At 55.9% G+C, this 16,406-nt stretch overlaps 5 protein-coding genes across 5 annotated transcripts; 1 reads left to right on the top strand and 4 right to left on the bottom strand.

Moving 5' to 3' along the window:
* Positions 1-187: 187 nt before the first annotated feature.
* LTHEOB_9665 (uncharacterized protein) lies at positions 188-2,204 on the bottom strand (the record flags this gene model as incomplete). The annotated part of the gene is made up of 3 exons (XM_035519277.1): positions 188-1,568; positions 1,617-2,105; positions 2,155-2,204. 3 exons carry the CDS (start codon positions 2,202-2,204, stop codon positions 188-190), a joined length of 1,920 nt encoding a protein of 639 aa, XP_035368554.1.
* A 2,329-nt stretch (positions 2,205-4,533) lies between these two features.
* On the bottom strand, positions 4,534-7,367 carry LTHEOB_9664 (uncharacterized protein; the record flags this gene model as incomplete). Its single annotated transcript, XM_035519276.1, has 6 exons — positions 4,534-6,045; positions 6,105-6,244; positions 6,297-6,752; positions 6,803-7,130; positions 7,189-7,214; positions 7,277-7,367. The coding sequence occupies 6 exons, from the start codon at positions 7,365-7,367 to the stop codon at positions 4,534-4,536; spliced, it is 2,553 nt and encodes an 850-aa protein (XP_035368553.1).
* A 2,646-nt stretch (positions 7,368-10,013) lies between these two features.
* Positions 10,014-12,044, bottom strand: LTHEOB_9663 (CAMPhor resistance CrcB protein; the record flags this gene model as incomplete). The annotated part of the gene is made up of 3 exons (XM_035519275.1): positions 10,014-11,129; positions 11,182-11,256; positions 11,514-12,044. 3 exons carry the CDS (start codon positions 12,042-12,044, stop codon positions 10,014-10,016), a joined length of 1,722 nt encoding a protein of 573 aa, XP_035368552.1.
* Positions 12,045-12,620: 576 nt separating this feature from the next.
* On the top strand, positions 12,621-13,472 carry LTHEOB_9662 (Uracil phosphoribosyltransferase; the record flags this gene model as incomplete). The annotated part of the gene is made up of 2 exons (XM_035519274.1): positions 12,621-12,800; positions 12,957-13,472. The coding sequence occupies 2 exons, from the start codon at positions 12,621-12,623 to the stop codon at positions 13,470-13,472; spliced, it is 696 nt and encodes a 231-aa protein (XP_035368551.1).
* A 486-nt stretch (positions 13,473-13,958) lies between these two features.
* Positions 13,959-16,216, bottom strand: LTHEOB_9661 (Regulator of chromosome condensation rcc1; the record flags this gene model as incomplete). Its single annotated transcript, XM_035519273.1, has 3 exons — positions 13,959-14,162; positions 14,235-14,322; positions 14,376-16,216. The coding sequence occupies 3 exons, from the start codon at positions 16,214-16,216 to the stop codon at positions 13,959-13,961; spliced, it is 2,133 nt and encodes a 710-aa protein (XP_035368550.1).
* Positions 16,217-16,406: the final 190 nt, after the last annotated feature.

Raw genomic sequence — 16,406 nt, 5'->3', positions numbered from 1 at the left:
CAGTTCTGAGAGTCGTATGTGCATTTTTCTAATTCATAAAAACAATCATAACGTTGGAAGTGCCACCATGCCTCTAAAACTTATGCAACCGTTTTGAAAAAATGAAGGTCCCGAGCCGGTGCGCCAAAATGAAGGTATCAAGCCTCAAACCCACAAGATAAACAAGAACTAAAATCATGAGTAACACTTACACCGATCCCTCGGCATCCTTATCCGCCTTATCCAGCTTCGACCTCAACTTCGCAGAACCACCCGCACTCCTCTTCCTCGTCGTCGTCGATGTCAGCTGCGCGGTGCCTTTCCGATCCGAAACGACCTTGATTGAGCCAGGCTGCTTCGTGCTGCGAGCGCCGAAGCTCCACTTGCCGCCTCCTTGGTAGACGCCGGTGATGCCGCTGTTCGCGAAGCCAGTACCAGCAGCAGTGCCGAACTGGAGGGTGAACTTGGGACCGGCGGGGGTGGTGGTTTGGTCCCAGAGGACGTTGGTGTGGGCGACGACGTTGATGGTGCCGCCCTGCTGCGTCGTCCACGTGTATGTGTCGATGACGACCGTGTCGGCCAGGGTGGCGTCGGTCGTGATGGTAGCGTTTGCGCTGGCGCTGAGCGCACTGGTGCCGCTGCCCGTCGAGATGGTGCACTTGAAGACGCGCTTGACCTGCGGCGTGGCCGTCGCCTGCGCGGGCGCGGTGAAGCTCAGCGAGGCGGCCGTGACCTGCGACGGGGCGAGCGACACGCTGGGGCCGTCCACTTGGGTCCAGCTGTAGGTCAGGATGGACGGGTTGTTGCCCGAGTCGTCCTTGGCGGCCAGCGTGACGAGCGCGCCGGGGATGGTGGTGGCCGGAGTGCCGACATTGACCTTGGGCGTCACGGCGGAAGCTGCAGCCGCTGATGTGGGCTTGGGTGCGGCGCAGGCGGCGACGCTGGGGGCGGAAGCACCGGGCCAGGGGCTAAGCTGGCCGAACTTGAAGTCGTCCTGGAAGATGCCGTTGGCCAGGTTGTTGAAGACATTGAAGTTGAGCGCCGGAGGTTTGATTCCAGGGACGGTAGGCTCGGGAAAGATCCACTCCGTCACCGGTTGCACATACTGTCCGGCAAGGATGCCGTTGGTCGTGTTCTTGATGCCCCCTGCCGTGATGATGCGGTACTCCCTGGTGTACTTGGTGGCGACGGTCGAATCCGCACGCCAGGTGAACTTGTTACGGACATCACCGGCCTTCAGGCTAGCGCTGCCGACAAGCCGGTTGGTTTCTTCACCAGTGCAGGGGTCAACGTCGATGGCGTTAATAGTCACCGCTGCAACCGCGTTGTTGGAGTCGGAAGTGTACCCGATAAACCTCGTGTCACCGAATTCGTTGTTTGCCGCAACACCCGTGGTTGGGTCGACTACACCAATGATTGCATCCTCCATGCGGATGTAGACCGGCTGGCCCTTGCTGCCATCCGTGGTGATCTGAACGTTGGACGCAACGATGGCATAGGCGTAGACAATGCCACCGACAGTAATTCCAGACCATTCCACGTAGTCGCCTGGGATGAAGGGTGCCATGACCAGAGGGTCGATAGCAGCACTGCAAACTGTCAGCCTTTTGATTCCACCCAACCAGACGCCGACTTACAAAGTAGATGCACCGGGGTTGGTAGAGCCAGGCCGGTTGGTGAGCGGGCACAGAGGGTCCGTCTGGGACCTAGGAATGCACATAGGGAAGCCGGAGAAAGCAGTGATGCTGGGGTTCTCATCATCAGCCGTAAAGGCAGGGTTGTCCGGGTATCCGTTCGAGTAGACTCCGTTGGGGTCGTTGAGAACAACAGTGGGTCCGCCCACGACCTTGAAAGAATTGCTGCCAATATTGACCTTTTCAATGACGCCGGTGCCTGCGTTCAGCAGAGTCTGTGAAATTTGAATTTGGCCTGCAATCGCAACGCCGTTCACAACGTTGCCGGTGACCGAGACCTCGTAGCCATTCAGCTTGTCATCGGTGGCAACATCCTTCCAAGGGATCCATGCAGCAGGGAACTGCACGATCATATTCTTGGGGACCGTAACAGCATATCCGTTGACGCTGATAGAACCACCAGAATTTGTGTCTGTTCCACTAACCGAAGCTCTGATAATGGGTCAGTATGGGATTGCCATGATACGGGATAGGAACGTACGCATCCATAAGACCATCCAGTGCAAAAGATTCAACCGCAGCATAGACCATGGAGGCCCACGAGAGAGAAGCGAGAGACGCGGCAAGAAAACGCATGGTGAAGGACTTAATCGTCTCAAATCAAGAAAAGAAAGTGGTGGTGAGGCTTGTTGAATCAGGTTATTTCGAGCTTTCATGCTGGATGCTTTATACATCTGCACACCGGCAGAGAAGCCGCGGCCATTTTTCTCGTGGACGGTACTGCGGGAATCCAGATGGGCTCGAGACGCCACGTCAATGCCTGGTACGCATAAGCCGGATGTATGCAACTTCGGGAGCGGGCACTAGCCTACCGGCAAATTCCACGCCTTGGACCTGCAAATATTAGCTTGAAAAGGTAAACGCGCCACCTTACCATACCCAGAAGTAGTATAGTACACCCTTCACGTGAATTCAAGTAGCCATCGCGCTGTCCGTGGAGAGGAGTATGATGCAGGCCAAGATGCAAATATCGCGGGCCCAAAGGGTTTGGACAAAGGGTTGATTCTATGAATGGGATCAAGGGCGCTGTCAGGCCATCCATCAAAAATAGAATCGTATTGGCTTTGCTTGCTCGCGGATCAGCTTGCAAATGTCAGGTCACTTTGTCAACTTTTCTCCGCACGAATGGCGCCGGCATCCTTGGGCGAGAAAACGCCATGGCAACAGGCATCTACACTCGTGGCGGGCTATAATCAGGTTAGAGCTGACGGTGAGAGACTTCAGCCTGCAGCCACAGTGGCTGGACCATAGGAAGAGCCAAGGTGCAAAAGCGAGGCCGTTGTTAGCGGGTTACGACATGGACCCTGTTCCTGAGAGATTCAGCACGGGGAGATCCGAGTGTCCTTCCGCGATTCCAGCCAAGTCGACGACCCGAGAGGGAATGTGGCGCTGGGTAGCTTAGCGAGCTAAGCTCACTAAACACTCATAGAAGGCGGAAACCTTAATCTTTGGTAGGCCAACGTAGCCGTCACAGAAAGAAGGCGCCACCTCGTGGTTGGTTCATCAACGACACCGTTGGCATTACCTGGACTTCGGGATGCTAGAACCAGGCACCTGTTGCCGATGTCGACACTGATCCAGAGAGGGCCGTCTTCTAGAGCGCCTGGTAGTTCAGGAACCCGTGCCATGGCTAGCGTACCTGGGTATTCTCCGAGATCTGGATCTACGTCCAAGCTCATCCAAGGGAAGCGCGATTTGCGGGAAGTGGGTCTGATGACAGCTGGTCAAGAACTGCGGGGACTCCGCGCTTTGCCAAGGAGCAGCGGGCGAGGGGAATACGGGGTGGAAAGAAGGTTGGTGAGCCGGGGCGGTCTGGATCCTCCAGTGGGAGAGGCTTGGCAGAGGGCGGCACATCTCGTGCCTTGTGCGGCTGAAGCTCAGCCCAGGTTTCCAATACAGCCGCAAGCCATGCGACAAATCTGGGGCGCTAGCTCAGAATGGCGCTGGAGCTGACCTGTCAGCGCTGTCGGAATCGCGCCTCGTCTTCGACCACGTGCGGGGCCCTGCCACCTGTGCGACAACGCGGCATTGCTGCGGCATCCAGAAATAGAGCGGTGAAGTAGGCTTGCATGGTCAGACGCTTGGATGGCTGGTATCGATGCTTGATGAGAAAGAGTAATAGAGTTTGTGTTGTCCAGCTGTGCGGGGTCGTCGGTCTTGGCTGCAAAACTACCCGGCGAACGCGCCCTACGAGGTTAGCCAAACACTTCAACACTATCCACGCTCCCGTCTTGCATCTTCGCCAGAAGGGCCATGCATGAAGATCTATCAATAGTCCGCACCACATGGGCGACTTCCAGTCATTCCCGCCGCTTCCAGTTTGGAATTAGCAGCCTCTCCCCACACTCACTTCGGCCATTCTAGCCCTCCGTTAATGGAATTGAAAGCTGTTAAAACAATTTTAGCCGAGATAGCACTCGACTTGCTACCTTCATAAAACTCAAGGGCCTACATCCCAACAAGTGCTCAGTCTGGAACAATAGACAGTGTTATGATCCAATCCACAACGTGGAACAGTCGGAAGATTAATCAATGCGTTTATTTCGTATACTCATTAATGATTGAAAACTAAGAAATGCTCAAAAGACAAAGACGTGCAACAACCAAGTATGGAAGTATGCATATTTTCACTACTAGTCGGGAGGAGAGAAAAGGTAAAGCAATAAAGAAAGGGTATTACCAGAGAAGCCGCTGCCGCACCCCAAGGCCAGAAACCAGTAAAATCCTCCACATTAAGGTTTCGGCTTAAAATTGCATATTGCGCGCTCGATTTTGGTATCACTGAATAGCTGCTGAACAGTGACAAAGAAATTAAGGCAAGGAACGTAACCGCCTGGGGTATCATCCATCTAGGATGTCATTACACGCTGCCCTGGATAACAGGGTTGGCAGAGCCAAGAGTGGTGTGCTGGCCGTTAATGCCCGTCCTCAAACCATCAGCACCCTCGGTGGTACCGTTGAAGGCTTGGTTAACCTCCTTCTGGAAGTGCTGGGTCTGGAAGTTGGGGTTACCGTTGGCATAACCGGCATTGTCAACGGTGGTGCGGTGGGGCTTGCGAGTGACAGCAGAGATCTTGGGAAGGTTCGAGGTTTCCTTGGCCGAGCCGATCGAGAAGACAGGGCTCTCCCACTTGTCACCCTGCTTGGCAAGGTCCTTGAATTCGGTGGCCTTGGAGCTGATGCCGCCGGTGAGGGTGATGTCCTTGAAGATGCTGTCGTGCTGGGTAACAGCAACATTGACCTTCTTGTCGGCAACAGCTTCCTTGGCCTTCTCCTTCTTCTGGTTCATCTCCATGAGCTTCTTCTGCGTAGCAGCCGCGTAGCGCTGGTAGAGGTTCTGGGCGTTCTCCGGATCAGGATTCTTCTTCAGCTCGGCCTTGGCCCTTTCGGCCTCCTCGTGAATATCGTAGAGTAAGGCGTCAGCCTTGATGAAGCTATCCTTGATCTGCTTCTCCAGAACCTTCTGGAGAACAGGGCGGATGACCTTGATGAGGAGAGGCTTGACAAGGCCGAACAGCAGCTTGTGGTTGGACTTCTTAAGCTTGATGCTGAAGTTCTTTACATCAACATCAACCTTCGAGACCTTGAAGAAGTGCTGGCCGTCAGCCTTGTCAGCTGTCTCGGCAGAAATCTTGAAGCTCAGACCCTCGCCGCCCAGGAAGATATCAGCAACACCCTTGTCCTTGAGCGAGGGGAAGCCCTTCTTCCTGTTGACGTAGTAACTGACATCGCGGAGGTCCATCTGGACGCCGGACACCGAGATCATCACCTTGTTCTTGTTCTTGTTGGTGATCTTCTTGCGGCCCCAGCGCCAGTGGTTGTCGCTGGCGAACTCGAGGACGTTGGGAGCCAAGTTGTCTCCCTCGATGACAAGGTTCTCGACAATGGCATCCATCTCCGGATCAGTGTACTCGATGCGAGGAATAGGGACGTACCGCACATTCTCGAAGAATGCCGGGACGATGACCTCGGAGAGATCCTTGAGGAGGTGGGGCTTGAAAGAAGCCGCGCCGGTCTCGTCCTGGCCAAGGTCCAAGAAGAGCTTGTTCAACGCATTGCCGAAGGCCTTGTTTTGAGGATCGGCGTCGAACTGCTGGCCAATGAACTTGAACTCGTCGATGATGCGGTCAGTGTGAGTCCTGTAGCGCTCGCGAAGGAGGAAGCGGCCTTGGTCATAAAGACGGTTCCACTCCTCGTTGGCAACCGGCTGCATAATGAAGCCCTGCTCCTTAAGGCACCTGCGGATGTACGTGTCCAAGTTCTTGAACCAGTTCTTCAGATCAGGGTCACGATCAGCATCCTTGTAGATCTGGTTGATCGAGTCGAAGAGGTCATCCAGGGAAGTGCTGTTGGCGAAGCGCTCAAGGAGGGTCTTAAAATTTGTCAGCGCGGCTTCGACATGTTGGTTCTTAAGCAGTCCTATGTACGCACCTTGAGGTCAGTCTCGGCTCCTTGCAAAGCGTCATCTTTGTGGGCACCTTTCACGGCCCCAGAACCTTGACCAGCGAGGTTCCTAGAGTGGCCGGTGTATTCCTCCGCCAAACGAAGAAGGGTTTCAATGGCACGCATGTCTAGATCATATTAGCTAAATGTGGTGATGGGAGAACTGAATTATACACTCACAATCTTGGTGGCCCTGGACCTCAACAACCATCTTCTTGAGGCGCCAGATGGTCTGCTCACGACGCTCCTTGGGCATCTTCTCCCGGAGGTAGTTCTGGGTGCGCTCGCGGTACTGGCGGGCCTGATCCTGCTTCTCCTCGGGGATGTTCTCATCGAGCCTCTGCTTCGCGTCAACAAGTCCAGCGTTGGCACCAGCCTCGGCACCCTCGGCCTGAGCAACCTGAGCACTGTTGTCGAGGGTCTTCTGGGCCTGCTTCTTGCCGAAAAGCTTGTTCTTGTTGTACTTCTCTTGGTACTCGGCCTTCATACCCTTGAAGTCGGGCGTCTCATGCCAAGTGTTGTCGGCAGCAGGGTCATCCAGCTGTGCGAGCTGCTCCTCAGTGGGGTTCACCCTGTTCGCGGTCTTCGTTGCGGCATCGCCAACCATATCCCTAAGAATGATTTGGGCATCCTTGACTGGAAAAGACGTCAGTGACTGGGGTTTGATCACGGCATTGGTCACTCACGCAGCTTCCTAAACTGGCCGTTGGAGATGATGAGGGTTCCAAGAGTCCTCAGGCCTTCGAGGGCCTCGTTGCCGTGCTGCCTCGCGGTGTCCTTGTCGATGGGAGCGTTGGGGGCCTTCGCATCACCACCGTGGATCTGCTGAGTCTGCCAGATAAAGTCCTGGAGCAGGTTGCCGTCGTTCTTGGTAAGGACAAGGAGCTTGGCGGCTTCAATAACATCTCTCAGGTCACCGACGAGCTTCTGGCCATCGGCAGACAGCTTCTTAGAGGGCGAGGCGAGCGGCTTTGATGCCAGTGCGCTGTTGAGCGCAACATCGATCTGCTTGTTCTGTGGAGAGGGTCAGAAAGGCCAGGAATGCGGCATTGGCGCAACCAGGAAAACATACGGATGGGACCTTGCCGTTGGTGAAGGCTGGAGCGCGTGTTAGCAGGGTAGCTAAAAATAGAGTGAGGCGTGCGCGGAGGAAAACTGACCAGAGTAGATGCCGTACAGCTGCAGCTTGTTATTGACATCCCTCTCCTTGACCTGCGTGTCGGTAGGGCGGTTGACTGCCTTGGACGCCATGGTGTATTATTCAATCGTAGCGATGGGCGTGGAGAATCGTGACGGGCGGGCAATGGGTATCTCAGGTGGGGGTATCTTAAAATGCAAAGGAAACTGATGGTATGGCGAGAGAGAAGAGCAAGAACTGGGCGGGTGAAGGGGTATTAATTTGCAAGCTCCCCGTCCTGTGCGACCTGCATTGATGTGGCTGACCCGCGACGTCATAGGTTCGCAATTTCCCAGCGACGCAGGCCTGCCCTGGTGCGATCGCACCCCTTCCCTCGTCCAGGCAAAGGCTGGCGTGAGCCTATAGCCGAAACAGCTGGTGCTGCCGCTTTCGGGCGGCGGCCAGCCCTCGATCTTTCCGTATCAAAGAGCAGTGCACGCTGTCTACCACGCCGATCAGCAGCACGCTTTCCCCAGACAGGCCCCGCTCCTCGCTAACGTCATGGCTACGCTCCACTATCAGCAGCTTCTCACGGGTCCCCGCCTGCGCTGTCAACCGCTGCTGCTGTCGAGGCTGCCATATCCGCGCATGCAGCCGCGCCTTGCTCTGGCCTGTCCCGCCGCCAGCGGAATCCCGCAGTTTCTCACCGTAGAACACTACTGCTCGTCGCGGTGAGGCACATTGGAGATGCACACGACTCGCACAGGCCCCGGCGGCGATCTCGCGCGCACCCTTGTCCAGCTGTGCCGTCTGCCGTCGAATTGGACGCGCTAGTCGTTGACCGGGGACCGTCCGTGCTGCTGCCGCCATCCAAGATTCTCCCCAGGATGACGCCAACAATGCTCTGGACAAGCAACCCAAACAAGTCGTACGCGTGTTCCTCCGGCATTCGGCATCTGCCAGTCGGCTTGGCAGCACGAGTGCGCACGAGCTGAAGCAAATATTCATCTGCGCGTCCAGAGAAGGCAGATTGTAATAGACGCGACGAGCACCGCAGGATAGTCAGGGGCCACTCTGTACTGCGCCACGGTTCCAGTTCTAGTTCCAGTTCCAGGCCCGCGTTGACATCGCGACGGTGGCTGGCGCACGTGTGGCCGCGCGTGTCATACCAGCCTCATGCCTGCAGACCCGCAAAACAAAGCTCACCACCTCCGCTCGGGCGACGGTACGAATATCATGAAACGCCAAGTCCCGAACCGTGGACGACTCGGTCAGAGGACCCTGAATTATTTACTGACAAAGCGCCCGCCCAACTTCATGCCATGCGCTTCTGCGACGTTTTGTTGGTGGCACCGATTTCAAGGCTACGTCGCAATCTTGACGCCACATGTTTTTGCCTGTGAATTCTATCATTACCCCTGCCCAACGGTCAGTCTAGACGTGGCCCACGAGGCCCCTCGTGGATTGCGACATGTAATAGATACCCGACCACGTGCTGAGGAGAAATAGCTGATGTGCATCTGTTTGTAGATTAGCAGCATGCAGGTCAACATCATACCTGGATCTGCATCGTCGAGGAAAGAGCCGCTCCACCAGTAGTATGACGAGGCAATGATGTCTGTGGTAGCTCCTAGGATGAACATGATCGCGAACTTCCAATCTTATCTATCAATTCTAACGTGATATTTCAACTCTCAATCATCTTCTGCACGAAATTTGTACACGAAAATCCAAAGCTCCCTACCAAGTGCCTTGCATTCCTCAGCATGGGGGTTTCCATCTACCTGCTACCCTGCTACAACAGATCTACATCTACGAAAAATAGTCGATTCGCTCTCATCACCACGATCGTCCCAATTACCCAGAGCTTCAGCTGTCCAAGGTTCATTAGTGGACCCACAGCCATGGAATTTCAAGTAGATCCACCGATCTTGCCAATCGGCATTGCGATCATCCACGCCCCTAAGCCACGCCGTCTGCCGACTGTCATCTAGAACGGAGAGCACGGTCCGGCCGCAAAGTCGACGGCGCCACAGGCTTGCTACTTATGGCTATGTCTACGATCCACCTACGTCACCAGCCTACACCTCTTCGAACCATCCTTATCGACCATATCTTTTTTCGCGCCCTCTATGGAGATAGCACGTTAGAACTCTTGCTAGGCTCCAAAGACCATGACGTTATGAATGTTGAGCTTTCGAACGCTTTGTAGGCGATCGCTCTACATACACTAAGGTTTACCCTGAATCTGCCATTACGCAGTAAAACTTTTGTTCTATTCTTCATCTCAGCCAAATCTCAACAAAATCCCCCATTATTCTTTCTGAAGTTGAGCTTCACCTACGGCAAGGCAACCGTCAACCGAACCCCTTTTCTCAACAGAAAACCTAGGCCACGGGTCAATGGACTTAACATTCATACAATCCAGTGCTTCCAATTTGAGGTTATGCAGCCATCCAGATTTTCAGTCTACGCTTCTTTCGCTCTTGCACCAAGCCCAGAAAGAATGACGAGAAGCTACATACATGCATTTAACAACAATCCCGGCAGAATATCTGGATCTAACCACGAAAACGCCTAATTGCCCTGAATCTCATTCCTGAACCCCTGTGTCGCATCGTACATACCCATTAATGACCCAGCCCCATCACGTCCCTCAAACACCACAACTATCAACAAAGAAGAAAAGCTGGCCTCAACCCTGCTTGCTTTTTACACCCTTTGAACTTTTTTTATCCCACAGCTGTCACTACTGCCCATCTATACCGCCGACCAACCACTCACGACCACCTCGTCGTCGCGCACGCCACCGCATCAAACCCAATCGTCCACCTCACACTCCCCATAACCACGACCAACAGCGCCAACCCTACCGCAACACTCGTCAAACCGTAAAAATACGCATTCCTCAGCCTACCGAGGCTCGTCAACTCCGCGATCCACGTCGACACCGTCGTCAAGCAGCCGCAGAAGCCGTCCATGACACCCTCCAGCACCTGGCACCCGAGCCTGCCGCCGCCCACCATGCTCGCGGCGCGGCTGCTGTAATTGTCCAGCGGCACGTGCTGCAGGTCGAACGCCATGCCCAGGACAGCCGTGCCGAAGATGTTGACGGCGAAAGTGCCGAGCGGGAAGGACGGGATGAGGCCGTTGAGCTTGATGCTGGCGTAGAAGCGCAGCAGGCAGCCCAGCGGCGCGAAGACGCACGCGAACAGCGCCTGGCCGCGCCACGTTTCGTCGTCCCAGCTGGACGAAGACGATGAAGCCTGTGGGCCGCCCGGGCGGTCGGGCGGCCAGATGGTCATGAAGATGGCTCCGAGCCAGGCGAGCCAGGCGATGGCGACGACGGCGCGGTCGAGGAAGCGGCGGGTGAAGCGGAAGGGCAGGGTCGGCGTGACCGGCTCCAGGGCGAGGGCCAAGTGTGCGCCGAAGGTGTAGGCGGAGAGGCAGAGGCCGACAGTGGTGGCAATTACGGCAATAATGGCCATGAAGCTGTAGCCGCCATTGCGTGATACAGTCGTGCCGTGGCCGGGACGCGTGGCTCCAGAAGGGTAAGGGTGGTTGAATGGCGCCGGGAGATCGTTTGAAAGTGCGAGGAAAACGTCACGAATGAACGAGGAGAAGGAGGTAAAAGAGCCACAGAAGCCTGTCGCAAGGCCGATGTACAGCGGGATAGTTTTCTTCACTCTCCCGTGCGCAAACTTCGCTTCGCTCAACAGCTTCGCCATCTCTTCATCGCCTCCACGAGACTTGGTAGCGGGGAAGAAGGCGGGGGTTCCCCATTCTTCGCGGAACAGGTTACGGTCCTCAGCAAGGAAACCCATGATCAGCGTGCCACCAACGTTAGCCCAAAGCTCACTGAAGATGACCGGGGCTCCAGGATAAAAAGTAAGCCACTGGACACCAAGACGAGCGAGAGTTCCTAGGATGGCGAAGAAAATGAGATACGAGATCGTATACAGCTGCGTCGCAAACCTTGACGCGCGCCTTGGCGGTTGTACCGCAGTTGATGTCGTAGTTGGTCTAGGATTCTTTCCAGTTGAGCTTGATCCGTAGGAACCCGTATGGCTCTCTTTTCTACGTCGACTCGCTCTACTGGATCGCGATTTCGGTGTTCTATCTCGACTGCGAGGTACGACTGGAGGTAAAGCGCTCAGCTCGGACAGATCCTGTTCGTTTTCGAAGGCGTCGTCTCCATTGTTGCGTGCGCTACTGGGTTGTCCGAATTGTTCTTCCAGAGATGCAGATTGCCATATTCTCCGCTGCCTGCCTCCACTAACCACTGGAGATGGCGCGGCTGCATCATTCAGATTGTCGTATTCAGCGGGCAGCGCGTACTCGTCTACGTAAGAACGTTTGGGTGTTTTCGGAGGCTTCTCTGGCGTCGTCTGGTGAGACTGACGTGAATTCTTACTGCGAGGAGATTTGTCGCCGATATTGCTGCGATGTCTGCTCTGCTTGCTGTGTTCGCTGATCTGGGTGACATCGCTAGTGCCTCGATAGTGTTTGCTCCGCTGAGTCGTGTCGCTCGCGTCGCGGCGGTGCTTCATGCGACGTGTGTCAGCATCGGAACCAGCGTCGCGGCGTGCAGCGGCTGCCTGCAGCGGCGTCACGGTCAAGCTGCTGTGAGCCGTACCAACCACCCCAGCGTCAGCAGCCGACACGTTACGGTCCCGATTGTCGGTTCCCAAGGGCGAATTGGGGCGCGACTGCGAATGCGACGAGCGCAACGATGCGCGCTGCTCGTCAAAATAGCTGCTCCTTCTCCTGTGCGGACCGCGCGCGATGGCAGCCGCGCTCGACTCTTCCATGTAGATGGAAATCTTATCAGGTTTGTGGTGGGCTCGCAAACTATGGCGCGCGCAGAGTGGAGCCAAGCTTCGGTCGTGCGGGCGCGGGTGCGGGCGCGAGCGTTTGGATCAGCGCTTCGCCGGCTGTCAAGGGCAATTCCCCGGGTTGCTAGTCAAGAAGGGTCCCAAAGCTGTCAGAGGCAAGTCGGCGCGGGGTGGAGAAGACGACTCAATGGCCAGCCATTCGAATGAAGGCGCCGCTGCAGCTGCTGCACTGGCTGGGACGCCTGGATGTCGGGTCAAGCAGCGCGAGCGGCTGGCGAGAACGGCGCGTGCGCATTCTCCACCGCCTAAGTGCCGCCTGCGATCTTCACCGGGATGCGGCCGCCGGCGCTCTAATCCCCAGTGAGCAAGCTGTGCCCCTCCACAACTGGCCGTCGGCGACCGCGCTGCTCGGCGGGCGGCACCGCTATCTACACAATCCAAGCGCTCCTCTTGATAGAACTACTCAATAAATAGCCACCGCTTTCCTCCCGCGCTTTGTCCCTGCCCGTCGTGCCTACCGTCCCCCTCGTCCACAGCTCTACACCCACCGCCATGACTTCATTACCGTCCAACGTCCACGTCTCCACACACCCGTGTGTCCAGGCTAAGCTCTCGCAGCTGCGCTCCGCCAGCGCCAGCCCGCGCGAAGTCAAGGCGCTTATCCATGAGATCTCGACAATAGTCGGCGTCGAGGCGCTCGCAACCGGCTTGACTACCACTTCCGCAGGAACCGTAAGCTCCTCTTCCTCCTTCCCCTTTGAGCAGTAAAGCAACCAGCTCTCTGCAAACCTCTAGCTGCGGCAAGGACTGCCCCCCCTGACGCCCTACGACTATCTCTTACCAAGACATGAAAGTCGCTGACAAGCACTCGTCTTCCCCTCATTCCAGGACCAGAACCCGCTCGGATACAGCTTCCCTGTCTCGACCATCGCGCCCTCGCGCATCTCCCTCGTGCCCATCCTCCGCTCGGGACTGGGCATGACCGACGCCCTGCTCTCCGTCCTGCCCACGCCCACGCCCGTCCACCACCTGGGTCTGTACCGCGAGAAGACGACGTTGCAGCCGGTCGAGTACTACAACAACCTGCCCTATCACAAGCCCACCGCCTCCAACCCCTCCGCCTCGGCCGGCCCGTCCGACCTCGCCATCATCGTCGACCCCGTCATCGCCACCGGCGCCACCGCCTGCGCCGCCATCGACACCCTCAGGGACTGGGGTGTCAAGAAGGTCATCGTCTGCGCCGTTATTGCTAGCGAAGACGGCTTGCGCAAGGCCGCCGAGATGTGGCCCGAGGGTGTCGAGGTCTTCGTCGGTGGTTGCGATAAGGAGACGGATGATAAGGGCATGATTAAGCCTGGTTTGGGCGACGTCGGTGATAGACTGTTCTTGACCATCGGCAAATAAATGAATATGGCTGGGTTGCAAAAGCTTTGGGCAGTTAGAGTGTGTTAGATATCCGTTACTGGGAGTCCGGTTCAATAATGAGATTTGGATAAACTACAGAAATGCCGAAGTAGCCGTGATCAACTGCTAACAATCAATCCGCCTGCTCAGTACTTCAAATCCCATTCCCGCACTTTGAGAGTATCACTATAGCTCCACGAGCGTGGCTCCCATAGTGTCTAATTTTGTGGTTTGTCGCCGTTATACCTTGTAATTTGAGCACCCACGAATGACCCACTCCTCCCTATTCAGAATAAGGGTCAAGATACAAGCTCCAAACTGTAGATAGAGCCTTGTAATATTGGTGCCTTGAGCAAGACAGAAGCCGTGAATCATGTCGTCAGTTACTCGACCGTTGTGAACGCCTCCAATGCAATGGGTATCGCAGACGGCTCCAAGTAGACCCCAGCTCTCTAAACCGACCATCTTGAGATCAACCCGCAGACCTTAGAAATTCTGGTCCAGCACGAAGTTCGGCCTCGGGTGTTTCCACATGTCAAACGGCACACCATCACCGCCAGGCATCGGCTGGCCGTTGGACAATTGCAGCCTGGGGAAACGATCGCGTGCCCACTTATACCATCTTCCTTCCTCCACCGCTGCGCCATGGTTCCATGGCTCGTTGAACGTGGACGGATCGGGGCGGAGAGACTTGAGTAGGTTAGTGAGGTTTTTAAGGGCGCGCAGCGCCCACCTCAGCGTGTTGCAGATAATCCGACTGACCTGGTGGACTGTCTTTTCCTCCAAGATGCAAGATTCCTCCAACTTCTTCGACAGGTCGTCGTTCACAAGTACTAGGGCTCCGCTGTGCCTAAACGCAACTCCCCAGTTAGCGTCCTTTCACATGTGGATATGTTAGCATACCATCCAGCCGCGGCAACGCTGAGAGCATAGTGAGTTCCAAGTCCGTCTTCATCTGCAGCTGCAATTGTGGGCTCCTTGTCCCAGTCAGAGCCCTGCTGTTCGATCCATTCGCTGACCTCTCCAAGAGCAGTCGTATCGCGCAGTGTCATCCTCATCCGGTCCTGAGCCTCCGCTGGATCCACTCCACCAGACGACAAGAACCTAACCCATTGACGGTTGACGTCGTTGAACCAGATCTTACGGCCAGTAGTGTAACCATGCTGAGTTAAGGTTCTGCCGTCGTTGCTCTGCACAAGGCCTCTCAGCCGACTCTCTGCTTCGCCATAGCCACCGAGTCCAAGTGCTCCGCAACCTCTGGGCTCCGTCCCGTATGAAGTGATGGTGCCGTTAGAGTGGAGTGCATGATAGTGCCAGTCTCCAAACGCAATCGAGATCACACCGGAGTTCTGAAGAGCCGGGATTCTTTTGAGGGTGGTCGCATCAGCCACCTCGTTGGATCCACGAAGGTCCCAACAGGCTTCCAGGTAGTCTTGTGAGCCGGTGATAACTTCGCCATCATTCGGGAATGCAGCAAAGGACCTGAATGATCCTTGGATGTCAAGCTTGTTGTCGCGATTTTGGACAGTGGCCTGGTTAGCCCGTAGAGCTTCAAGTTCAACAACGTCATCGACGTGACCGACGATTTCTCCATTCTCCCAGGTCAATTTTGCGGCGAAGAACTTGCCCAGGTCGGTGACAAAGAGAATGAAATGCTCAAGGACGACATAATTGATAACTTCGCCGATAGTGCGCCCAAGCTCACGCGCAGCGTCATCTGGATCCCGAGCGCTTCTAGCCGGTCGGACATAGCTCGTCTTGGGTATAGTGACCGTATTCTGGATGAGTAGAGTATCCTTGCCGATCTCTGTACCGTAGTGCTTGCGGTTCGCAGGAGCCCAGGCCACGATTCCTGTACCGTTAATATAAGCAGAGCTTACACTCCATCCGGCGACAACCTTGCGCACAGAGCCGCTCCTTAGCGAGATGGACTGATCACGATGATGGTGAGATGTTTCTCCATGAACCGGAGCCTTCTCTGAGATGTCACGTTCAGCAAACGCAATGTTCCAGGCAGGCTCGTTTATCGAATGCCATGACCAGATTTTACCGCTGTCTGAGAGGCCGAGAATATGGGACCTGCCGGAGGAGAATTGCTTGATAGCTGTCGACGGATCATAGCGATCAACCGGACGCGCAAAGCCCGCCGGGTAGTGCAGTGCCGAGAGAACATGTGCTTGGGTCGTGTGGAAGGTAAGACCATCGAGGGTGCCGACCGAATAGAGGACTCCCTTCGAGGTAAGGAGAGTCGTTGACCAGCCACCACATTGGAGGTCAGCAATGACACCAAGGCCCTTCGAATTGAACATTTCGTGAGGGTACGGGCGCTCATGGATCTGTCTGGCAGCCTGGGGACGGCCACGGCGAAGGATAGGACCCCTGCCCCTCAGCAGGCCGTGACGAGGTGGGGGAGGCGAGTTGTCATTCGGATCCTCTTGGCCCAAGGCACCACGTGAGTTCTCACCCCAGGTGTAGACGCGGGTGTTGTGCAGAAGATTCCTGTACAACTTCTGCCAGTGCGCGCCGTCGGCGACTTTGACTGGCCGTTCAGCAATTCGGAAGGTCGACTGGGTTGTGGTCCTCCAGTAAGTTGCGTCCTGGCGGAATGATGGGTCGTAGAAGGCCTTGCAAGTGCGGCACAGTGCCATGAAGCTCGCGGCGTCAAGACGCGGTATGATGCAGTTCGTCATGACATCGAGGGGCAGCTCCGCAAGCGAAGCCGGGCGGGCGGTGTCGGATGCCATGGCGGCGGTGTCGCAGAGGTGGATGCCGTGAGCGGACCTCCAGCAGACGGGGTAGCAGATGTTGTTGGAAGATCTACGTTCTGCGTTTTGAGCTGGAGTGTGTTTACTTTAAAAAGGATGATCTGCTTACTACGTGGCTGCCTAGTTGGGCAGGCGCGACCGGTGACGTACTAGTAAACACGTGACGATT

Source organism: Lasiodiplodia theobromae, assembly GCF_012971845.1.
Source record: "Lasiodiplodia theobromae strain AM2As chromosome Unknown scaffold_33, whole genome shotgun sequence".
In the NCBI taxonomy this organism is placed as follows: Eukaryota; Fungi; Ascomycota; class Dothideomycetes; order Botryosphaeriales; family Botryosphaeriaceae; genus Lasiodiplodia; species Lasiodiplodia theobromae.
Note: the sequence above shows the minus strand (reverse complement) of the source record. Positions and strands in the feature narration are given on the sequence as shown.